Source organism: Phoenix dactylifera, chromosome 5 (genome assembly GCF_009389715.1).
Source record: "Phoenix dactylifera cultivar Barhee BC4 chromosome 5, palm_55x_up_171113_PBpolish2nd_filt_p, whole genome shotgun sequence".
NCBI classification, from domain to species: Eukaryota; Viridiplantae; Streptophyta; class Magnoliopsida; order Arecales; family Arecaceae; genus Phoenix; species Phoenix dactylifera.
The window spans coordinates 13141848-13153320 of NC_052396.1; the positions used below are offsets into that span (position 1 = coordinate 13141848).

Consider the following 11473-nt stretch of genomic DNA (forward strand, 5'->3'; position numbering starts at 1 on the left):
CACGTGTTCCTCCAAAGCCTTTAGCTGAAGAAAGACACGAGCCCCATATCGATATCTCCTTAGACCCACGAAAGGCTCCTCCCAGCCCCAAAAAAGGGAAACCGAAATGAAACCGTCCGTCCCCCATCAGATATTTACCGCCAACCCCAGTGGCATTTTGGTCGCGTAGGAAGATAATAAAAACAAGTAAAGCAAGTCCAAGGTGGCGTCCTCTGCCTTCTACGCATCCATCCGGAGAAACACCTGCACTATTCTGAGAGCGACCCACGCGGACACGCTTCCACACCCTCCTCGCCCCTCTCTATCGTACTCACACTGTAGATTAAGAGAGAAAAGGAAATCACACGACACATCACGCGAGAGTGTGTGTGTGTGTGTGTGTGTGTGAGAGAGAGAGAGGAGACAGGCATTTGAGCTTCACGTGAGAGAGGAAGGAGGAAGAGTGAAGGTATACAGCAGGTGGGAGGAGTTGACGCAGAGAGAGAAAGAGAGAGAGAGATAGAGAGAGAGAGAGAGGTGATGGGGATTTTTTCCATCGCATGTTTGCTTCACGCAATCTGCAAAGTATAGAGAGGGGGGGGGTAGGCTTTGTTGCTGGCGTGGCTTTAAAGAGTCATCAATACGAAGAAACCAAAAAAAATAACAAGCCCAAACAGTAAACCCCAACGCGACCCTCCACCCATAGGACGAACTCCTCAAAATAATACACCCCAACCCACCTTCCCTCCTCTCCGCCCCTCCTCTTCTCTTATTCTCCTCTTCATCGCCGCCCCCCCCCCCCCCCTCTCTCTCTCTCTAAAACTCTAAAACAGGAACACGTACGTTCTAAGACCGAAGAAGAAAGAAGGAAGCAAAGAAGGGGACTGATATGAGCGGCAGTACGAGCAGTAGTGTGGGTGGAAGCAGTGGTGGTGGTGGCGGAGGTGGCGGAGGTGGCGGAGGTGGTGGGCCGTGTGGCGCTTGTAAATTCTTGAGGAGGAAGTGTGTGAGCGGGTGCATTTTTGCACCATATTTTGATTCAGAGCAAGGGGCGGCGCACTTCGCTGCGGTGCACAAGGTGTTCGGGGCCAGCAACGTGTCCAAGCTCCTCCTCCACATCCCCGCCCACAAGCGCCTCGACGCCGTCGTCACCATCTGCTACGAGGCCCAGGCCCGCCTCCGTGACCCCGTCTATGGCTGCGTCGCCCACATCTTCGCCCTCCAACAACAGGTCTCTCCCTCCCTCCCCCTCCCCACCCCGACTCTTCTTCTAATTACTCATCAGCACCATCTCCTAATGATATCCGTATTGTTGTTTCTAGAGTTGCAATTATAACACTTAATGTTATAGAATGTTTGTTCGGTAGAAATTTTCGGAGTGGTATGCTAGTTAGCTAAATTAGATTCATTCCAAGGGGCATGGTCCGTTTAATTCTAGCTAGGAGGAATCCATAGAGTTGAGAATGGATGGGTGGGTCGGTTCGGTTTTTGTCATTCTCCATAAAGTGTTTTTTTAGGAAGAAAAGCCTTGCAAGTAAAGCGAAGTGTCTGTTTTGCTCATTTATTTATCTCCATCCATGTGAACGTTACAAATTGCTGGTTTTTCTCCCATAAAAAAGTTTTAGTTTTTGTAGGCTTCATCGATCCTATCGTTCTCACCTTCCATCCAATGCAAGCTTGCACCGTGATCAAATGCAGCCTACTTTCTTTCATGTGCTTCTCTCTTTGGAGGGGCCAGCCTATAATTTTGATGTTCATTGTGCTGACCTTCCTTTAGTATCCAATTGTGGTGATGATGAGCAGGTGGTGAACCTCCAGGCGGAGCTGTCCTACTTGCAGGCCCACCTCGCGACGCTCGAGCTGCCGACCCCGCCGCCACTTCCCCCTCCGCCACAGCTCTCCACACCGCCACCCTTCTCGATATCAGACCTCCCCTCCTCGTTGAACATGCCTGCCACCGTCGATCTCTCCACCCTCTTCGACCCTCAGGTGCAGCCCCACTGGTCCCTTCAACAGCAGCAGCAACGGCCAATAGCGCTCGGGCAGCAGCTCGGCCCCGGTAGCAGAAGCCTCGGCGAGAGCTCGCGAGGTGGCAGCGGGGACCTGCAGGCACTGGCGAGGGAGCTCCTCGACCGGCAAAGGACTGCCACAACTGAGCCCCCTCCCCTCTCCAAATGATCTGATGCAGTGACTCAAGGCGGCTGCCTTCCCGGCAATAACAATTATTAATGTTGGCAGGTGACCGGAGATCCAGGATCCACTTGCTTATATATTGTACTGAGAGGGATGAAGTAGTTCTTTTTCCCCACTGTTTCATCGCTTAAAAGGCTTTGCTTGAAACTGAGGTGACGGAATCTAATGGACTATAATTGAGAAAAAGAAAGAGATATTAACGATCTATAAAGGCTAATTAAGCATTCAGTCCGTAGCCTATCTTTAGGAGGGGAATGGTAGGGCCGGTTGAGCTCATTCTATTGTTCAGCATGATCAAGAAGTTGCAGCAGGTCGTTTTCAATGGAGCATATATATTGCTTTCAAATTAGATTGCAATAAATGATGATGTTTATGGGGATCAATGATTGGGGCAACTTGAAAGAACCGTTTAGTTTCTCATTGCTGACAATATTCTTTCGTTGTTCATCTGCCCTTGCTTTCAGGATCTATGGTGTTGTTAATGTTGGAAAGTGACATCAAGTAGGGCAGCTTGGCATTCTTTCCACACGTAATTCCTCTACTTGGTAAAATGTTAATCATTGGACTCCCAGCTATAAATTTGGATCCTACGAGTCAGCTGTCCTGTCATTGCCACAACTTCAGCTTTTCCTGCCTGTATGAGGCAGGACAATACTTGTTTGGAGGTTGATTTTGATTCCAAGAAGTTTTGTGTTGACTTTTAGCTAGTTTAACTGCTACGTTGGTAAAAACCAGACACAAAATTTTAGCACAATACTGGAATAGAGTTTGAGTTAATTTAGGAAAGATGTTCATAGATTTTTGGATTGAATTAAGAGCCATATACTGCATACCTTGAGTTGAGTCGGAAAGGGCTTAAGAATGGGCGTCAAAGTTGTTTCAGGAGTTGCTTTAGCGCGTTCATATTATAGGGAAAGCTATGATTATGAATCGACGCTGTATTACCTTTAATTGTGAATAATAATATTATTCTGGTGGTGAATGCCATGCAATCCCACGAGCATCCTAGGCTATCACCTTAGCTCATATGCTTCTGCTTGCAAAAGTCTGCCATCTGACGCTCAAAATACCCCATTTTGCTTCCAAATAGGCTGAAGGGGCTTATTGTTGGATGTGTGATTCCAAAAATTGCTAATGGATGTAAAAATAATATATAATAAGAATTTTTTAAAATTAAAAGAATGACAGTTTGCCTGGATCAAGACATATGAAAAATACTATCCTAAGAATGAAATTCGCTTCCTCATATTGGGTAGTGAGATTTTTTCCAAGGTACAATGAAACTCGGGTCAGCACTGTCCTTCACTTCTGAGCACAATCCCATGGGAGGCATGACCCAGTCGACTCTCCTTAAGTTGCCCAGCAAGAAAGCTTAGAAAAAAATAAAGTGAAAAAGAGCAAAAATTTGAGGAAAATTTGAAGGCTAAAAAGGGCGTTCTCTCTTAGGATCAGGGTACTAACATCAGGCTTATATAGGTCTAATGTAATGTGCTAAGACCCAAGATCTAGAGCCTTTCTATAGGTTCATTCCAATCAACTTTCGAAAAGGGCCCTAAGGCCTCAACCACTCTCTCACAATAAAGGCCTTAATGGCCTATCAATGCTAGTGCCTAAAAATGGTCCGCCAGCATAAGTATGTTATAATTCGTAATGGCATATATGTTACGGTGTACTGGTTAGTCGAGATATAGCTCTTTTGAAATTCAAAGTTAAATTTGAAACTATGACCATCATAACGCTTATGTTATGATACCAAAACATATCTGAAATTAAACTTGATTTGTAATAGTTTTTTTATAGATCGAAATCAAATTCAAATTTTTAATTTTAAATTAGGGCATGTGGCAAAATGTGCTCGCCGCAAACATATTATAGATCAAAATAACTTCAAAATTTTAAATTTAAATTAGGGTGTGTGGCAAAACATGCATGTATGCATCATGCCGGTGCACGCCACACCTCGCCTCACCTCGCCATGCAATGCCATGCACATGTGCATGGCACAACACTACTACTTCTACTCTAGACCCAATAATAGTGTAACTCAGGCTTTCTAATTTATATTATCAATGATTTGAGAACTCATCATCATAGGGATAGGAGGAGATATACTTTGAAAACATGCTCAAACACGATCACTCCCTCAGCTTTGTTCCGACCATCTTGAACCTTTTTTATGGAATCTCTAATTATAAAGGTTAAGTATCTATTATAGTGATCTTAGGCCCTATCCTCCTTGATGATTCTAGAACTCTATTCCTAGATAAACTTCAGTTAATTGATCTGCCAAGTTTTTTTATGACTTGAAAAATTTATATATTTATGAAGAAGCCGGATATATCGATTCATATTTTTATTGGTACTCTTTTGACAAATCAATCCAATAATGACCTTATTATTATAATGGATTGATACAGCCGAAACCGGCTTAGGTACCAATTAATGGTAGCTTTGAGATAAAATTTTTAATCACTCTGCCTTAATACAAGTGGTATTCAGATCAATTAACTCAGCCTCCATAGTTCTTCGAGATATGATAATTTGCCTGGATGATCCCTAAGGTACAGCAGCACCATCGATAAAAAATAAATAGCTGATGGTTGATTTTAGATCTAGAAAATTAGTAATCACTCTAATCTTCAACCACCAAAGAGTATCTAGTGTACAAAAGAAAAGGACTAAGTGTTCCCTTAAAATATCAGAATACTCTTTCAAGAGAAATCCAATGAGATGGGTTAGGACTTTGGGCACATCTACTTAATCTCCCTATAGCATATGAAATATTGGATCTTGTCTTGTTTATCATATATAAAAGAAATTCGAGGATCCAAGAGTATCTAGTTTGATCAACATGCAGATTTACCTAATTTTTTTTTTATGCGGACATTATGATCATAGTGTAGGTTTTTGGTCAGAGTATCCAAACTTTTCAATTATTTTTTCGATGGAATGAGAAAGGGACAGAGTTAAAGAGCTACACTTTCAGGAGATTTGATTAGCTTCATCCCTGGGATAACATCAACTTTACTTAAGTCTTTCATATAAAGTTGTTTTATAGGAATATTTTTATTTCAGACATGATTTTAAGAGATGTTCCAAAGATCAGAATGTCATCAGTAAAAAAATAAAGGATCATGCAATCATCATCGATGACGTTCATATAGACACAATTGTTATGATCATCGATTATAAAACCAAAGGATAGGATTGTTTTATCAAACTTTTTATACAGTATTTAGGTGTCTATTTTAGACTGTATAGAAAGTTACGCTAAATCAGTATCGTGCCCCATACAGGTAATTAGTTATCAGTTTGGTATGGTATCGATTTGGTATATACTGACATACAGTACGGTGTGGCATGCAAATTCCAAACCAACACACCATTTTTTATTTTTTTTTATTTTTTAATTTTCTAGCATTTAACAAAAAACAAAATAAAGTCTAACTTTATGTCTAATTTGATGTTTTTAAATTTATTATTTTTAAAATAATTTTAATCTAAATTTGATGTTTTTGATGTTTTTATTAGGGCTAAAACCCTAATTTGATGTTTTCATTAGGATTTAAATTCTAACTTGATGTTTTAAGCAATCCTGGCTTCACAGTCCAAGAAAAGCAACATGAAATATCCTAAAATCAATTAGTAAAATATAAAATATATAATGATACAATCAATTAGATGTATTTAAAGCAAAACATATATACCAATATCTACAATCTCGTCGAATGGCGATGTCTCTCGTAGACATCAGAGTTGTCTTCATACGTAGGGGGCAACCCAACCTGCTTTTGTAAGCTAATAGAGCTGCCATAAGCTACATAATCAAGATAGTCTCTATACGTATTGTGGATGATGGTGTCACTCTGAGAGGAGTTATTTGCATAATACTAAGGCCGTGGCGCAACCCATCCAAATATGCTGATAGCAGATTTTGACCCATAAGGTACTTTAAGTTATGTAGGGATAGTAGCCACTGGAGGATGACTATCTGAAAGACTATATCAAAAGAAAAGTAGTGACACCATATCCATCGAACCCCATATAGGATTCTAAACCTAACATATTGAGGGATCTTTCCCCATATGCTATATCGTTTATAATAGCCACATATCTATCATGACCTCGAGGACCTCCTCTTCTATACACAATTGTATTCTTGTGGTCTCTTTATCGTTCATCGTGGTCCCTATCCTACTTTTCATGAGTGAACTGGAATTTTTCGGTGAATCGAATACCATCCTAGGTGTTGGAGTGTGTGGAGACCCAAGGTATTTTAGATTGGACGTGGATGCATTCAGGATCGAAATCTTGCATGTAGAAAGCTTCTACAGATTTCAGCAGTAGTGGAGTCGACCCCAGTAATTCAGGAGTCGACTCGCACTATGCCGGAGTCGACTCGCGCTGTGTCGGAGTTGACTCGCGCTTTATCCGAATTTCGGATGTTTCTGTCTTACCTGAGAGAGTCGACTCACACAGTTAAGGAGTCGACTCGCACTCTACAGGAGTCGACTCACGCTTTGCCGGAGTCGACTCGAACTCTGTCGAGATTTTAGATATTTTTGTCTCACCCGAGAGAGTCGACTTGTGCTACGATGGAGTCGACTCGATGCCGGAGAGTCGACTCAAGCACTCTAGGAGTCGACTCCAGGTCTGACGGAATTTTTGGAAATTTGCTGAAACGGGGGAAAAGGAGTGCTATTTTTGGGATCTCAAGGATATAAATTCGTGGCCAAAAAGACTTTAGGGAAAAATGAATGGTTGTGATGGCTAGGGTTACAAACCAGAGAGAGAGAAAGACATAAAAATGTGAGAGATTGAGAGGAAGAGTTTTTTTTCTCTCGTAAAAAGAAAGAAGTTTGTTTCTCCTTTGTTCGAGCAATCGGTTTGTGGTTGACTCAAAATTGTGTTCTCCATTGTAATTGTTCTATTGCAATAGAATCGGGTGGTCTTGAGAAAGTAGGTAAGTTTTGCCGAACCTCGGTAAATTTTGGTGTCTTGTTAACTGTCTTCTATAGTGATTTGTTTCGTATTATTTTTTGTCTCGTACAAGGTGTAAGATCCTGCAGCTCCGCATTAGAATTGTCCTTCCTAACAAGTGGTCGAAGCCTGCTGGGGATTTCGGGCTCTCTTTGTTAGTTCATTTTCGAACAAGTGGTATCTAAGCATACTGCAGCTTGCAATAATTGGTATTAGAGCGCAAAGTTCGTTACACATGGCGAGCGAAGGCAAGATGCTGCTCAAGAAGTTCAACGATGTGAACTTCAGGTTCTGGAAGATGTAAATAGAGGATTATCTTTACCAGAAGGATCTCTATTTATCTTTCGGAGGAAAGGCACAGAAACCAGAATAGTTGTCCGACGCGGATTGGAAAGTCCTCGACCGGAAGGCACTCGGCACAACCAGATTAACTCTCTCTCCACAGGTTGCATTCAACATAAAGAACGAAAAATTGACGATGGATTTGATGGCAACATTGTCGAAGATGTACGAGAAACCATCGGCATCAAACAAGGTATTTCTCATGAAGAGGCTGTTCAATCTGCGCATGAAGAACGGCGGTTGCATGGCAGAGTACCTTAAAGATTTCAATTGACTCACGGCTCAGTTGGAATCAGTAGAGATCAGTTTTGACGATGAGATTCGGGCGTTGCTGATTCTATCTGGATTACCAGATAGCTGGGAAGGCCTGGTGATGGCAGTGAGCAACTCGTTGTCGATGGGTAAGCGGAAGTTCGATGATGTAATCGGAGTGTTTCTGAGTGAAGAAGCAAGAAGAAAGTCCACAGGTACTGCAGAATCTTCAGAGAGCGCATTGAACACATATGAGCGCGGTAGATCGTAAAAGAAGGACGGTCGACATCGATGCAGGTTGAAGTCAAGAAAAGGCAGATCTAGACCACCTCAGAATAAGGAGGCAGTGTTGGGAACCCGCCCATGCCGCTGATATTTCAAAAATTTTCAGATGGCAGCGGAATCGGCATGCACGGGTTCGACGTTTATCGCATGAACGTTGTTTCGAGACCTTTCGTAATTAGGTAGGAATTAAAACTTTTAAAACTATTAGGAAGATCAAATCTTCACCTTGCGCGGGTAGATGATCACCGCAAATCTGAATTCGTGGTTTTGGAAGAGGGTTCGCTTGAAGCCGTTCAAACGTCCGGCCTCTACGGGTATCCACACGAAGCAGGATCCGATCCAAGCTCTCTATCTCACCGGGGTGCTAGCTCCCTTGCAGAGATAGCTTTGATGGCTGATGTCCTCTCTTTCAATCAACTCTTGATTGCACTTGAGAGGAGGAAGAAGAAGGATGAAGAAGAGGAAGAAGATCAAATCCCTTCGCAGCCTTCTTCTCTTCACACGCGCTGAAGCCAAGGAAGAAGACCAAGAGGAGGGAGACGCCTCCTCTTCTTTTCCCTTTGCTGATGGCGGCTGAACCAAGGAGAGATGGAGAGGGGGTGGCCACGTGATGAAGAGGAGAAAGGTTCATCTAGGGCACCGGCCCTAGTCCTCCTTTAATAAGGATGAAGGGCTCCTACAAGTTAGGAGCCCTTGACAACTTTCCAAGAGGGGGCGCCAGCCCCCTCTCTCTTCATGTCGCACCAACTCAAGTGGAGAGGGGCTGATGCCCCTCTTACTTGGTTAACCCAATCCTCTTCCAAAGAGGATTAGGTGCCTCTCTCATGGTTTAATCCCAAACCGATTAGGATTAGCCAAATTGGGTTCAATCTATGCTAGTCCCAATCCAATTAGGACTTGAATGAACCATGACTCAATTGAACTCTTCAATCCTAATCCAATTAGGAGTCATGTTGATTCATTAGATTAATAATTAATTTAGACTTAAGGAATCCTAATCCAATTAGGATGTATTTAATTTTAGTCCTAATCCAATTAGGACTCTATTTGAATCCGAAGTCCTAATCCAATTAGGATTTCTAGGAATCCTACTCCAAGTAGGAATCCAATTCAAAATTCCTAATCTCATTAGGATTGTAGGAATCCTATTCCAAATAGGAATCCCTGTCCTACTCCAACTAGGATTTCCAGTCCTAATCCAATTAGGACTCTAGGAATCCTACCCGAAGTAGGATTTGTGTTTAAGTCCAATTAATTAATTTCCTTTGTTCCTTCTTCAACTTCTTATCAATCAAATTGATTTCTTGTGATTCCTAATCACAATTTCAACCATCGGATCGGTCAATACTTCTAGTGTGTGTGACCCCATAGGTTCTATTCTGACTGGTAGTGAGATATATTGTGATCTCTATCACTATATCATTAAAAACTCCTTTCAATGGGTTGGAACGATTCCAACTCTACTCATTAGGATTTATCGATCATCAAGATAATCCCTATGAGTCCCACCATCCACCAGTGACACCTAGCAGCATGTAGTGGCTACCCAGCAGAATGGAATGATGAACCTCTAGGTGCAGTTAACATGTGATACAGTCCTACTATCGTGGATCCCTACAGGACGGAGGTCATGGACAACTCGTCAAACCCCATCGTCTGTCATATGTCAAGATTTATTCGACTTGAGTTCGATTGTGGAAAACTCTTTTTCCACTTTATATTACTGCCCTGGCCAAGGTCTTAGAACTTAGTCTAACAAATCACATAGGATCACTCCTCTTCTATCAAGGTCGATAGATTCCTTATAGGTGCATACCCTACTCCTACAGTGAACCTACTGCAGCCAATCTACACTGCATGGACCCATATGGCTAGAGACCATGTATGTGTGCAGTCAAACTACAATAACCTCACTGTGAGTAGCCGAAGCACCGCAGGTCAAAGGACCAGTCACACTACTGCAACATCAAGCAAGTCACTGACGAGTGGATAGACATCCAAGTGACTTCTTGTCTTGGTCACGCTCAGTACCCTTGTTCTCTAACAAGCACCTGCACTATCACTTCAGTGTCCCTACACTGTGGACTCAAGTCTCGTCCATCCAGAAGGAAAGTGATCTGTGCACTGATCGGATCGATCACCGTCCTCGTGATGATCCATTGATCAGGAGCATTTAGAAATTAATCACCAATGATACATGGCTCAAATTCTCAACTCTTGAGAATATGTATCATCATCTTATTAATTTCTTGGACGATTCATAGACACATAAACAATATGAATGAAAAGATGCCTTTTATTTATTCAATAATAAATAGTCAAGTACAAAATTATGTCCCTAGAATCAACAATGTGTCAGCCAAATTGGCTTCTAGGGCATACATCTAACAATCTCCCACTTGCACTAAAGCCAATTGGTCATATATCTTAGGCCCATCTTCTCAAGGTGGGCTTCAGTCTTTTGCTGACTCAGCTGCTTAGTGAACGGGTCCGCCACGTTATCCGCGGAGTCTACTCTCTGCACCTCTACATCATAGTCGCGTATGAAATGGAAGTGCCGCTCTATGTGCTTGGACTTCTGATGAGACCATGGCTCCATAGCTAGTGCTATGGTGCCAATGTTATCGCAGTAAAGTGTTATGGCATCTAATGACATTACACCTAACTCTGCAATTAACTTTTAATCAGAAGGTTTCCACTGCATCCTTAGATACGGCTTAACATTCAGCTTCTAAGGTAGAATATATAATGATCGGTTGTTTGGAACTCTTCCAATTTACTGAACCACAATTGCACATATTCTGATGTAGACTTTCTATCATCAATATGTGTGCATCCTTCTACCTTCAACTCTGATCTTCTCCCAAAGACCAAGAACATGTCCTTAGTTCTTCTCAAGTACTTAAGACTGTTCTTCACAGCTATCCAGTGCTTCTTGCCTGGATCCGACTGATATCTGCTTGTGACACTCACAGCAAGAGCTATATCAGGTTGTGCACACAGCATGGCATACATGAGGCTTCCTATTGCCGATGCATAGAGAATCTTCCTCATGTGTTGAATCTCTTCAGATGTGTTGGGGCACATCTTCTTGGAGAGATGAATTCCATGTCTTAGGGGTAAGAGACCCCTCTTGGAGTTTTCCATGCTGAACCTCTTCAGCACCTCCTCTATGTACATTTTCTGTGACAGGCCAAGCATCCTTTTAGATCTATCTCTATAGACTTTTATTCCCAAAATATAGGATGCTTCCCCAAGGTCTTTCATGGAGAATTCTTTTGACAACCAGACCTTAACCGAGGTTAGCATGGGAATATCATTCCCTATTAGGAGAATGTCATCTACGTACAGTACGAGAAAAACGACAGCACTCCCACTAACCTTTTTGTAAACACACGGTTCCTCTTCGTTTTTGATGAAATCAAATGTTTTGATTGCGTCA

The 11473-nt window shown here is 42.2% G+C and overlaps 1 protein-coding gene across 1 annotated transcript; it reads left to right on the plus strand.

Annotated features, from left to right (window-relative positions):
- The first annotated feature begins 789 nt into the window (after positions 1 to 789).
- On the plus strand, positions 790 to 3491 carry LOC103696233 (LOB domain-containing protein 18-like). The gene is made up of 2 exons (XM_008777780.4): positions 790 to 1210; positions 1783 to 3491. The coding sequence occupies exons 1-2, from the start codon at positions 869 to 871 to the stop codon at positions 2155 to 2157; spliced, it is 717 nt and encodes a 238-aa protein (XP_008776002.2). The 5' UTR covers positions 790 to 868; the 3' UTR covers positions 2158 to 3491.
- The last annotated feature ends 7982 nt before the right edge of the window (positions 3492 to 11473 follow it).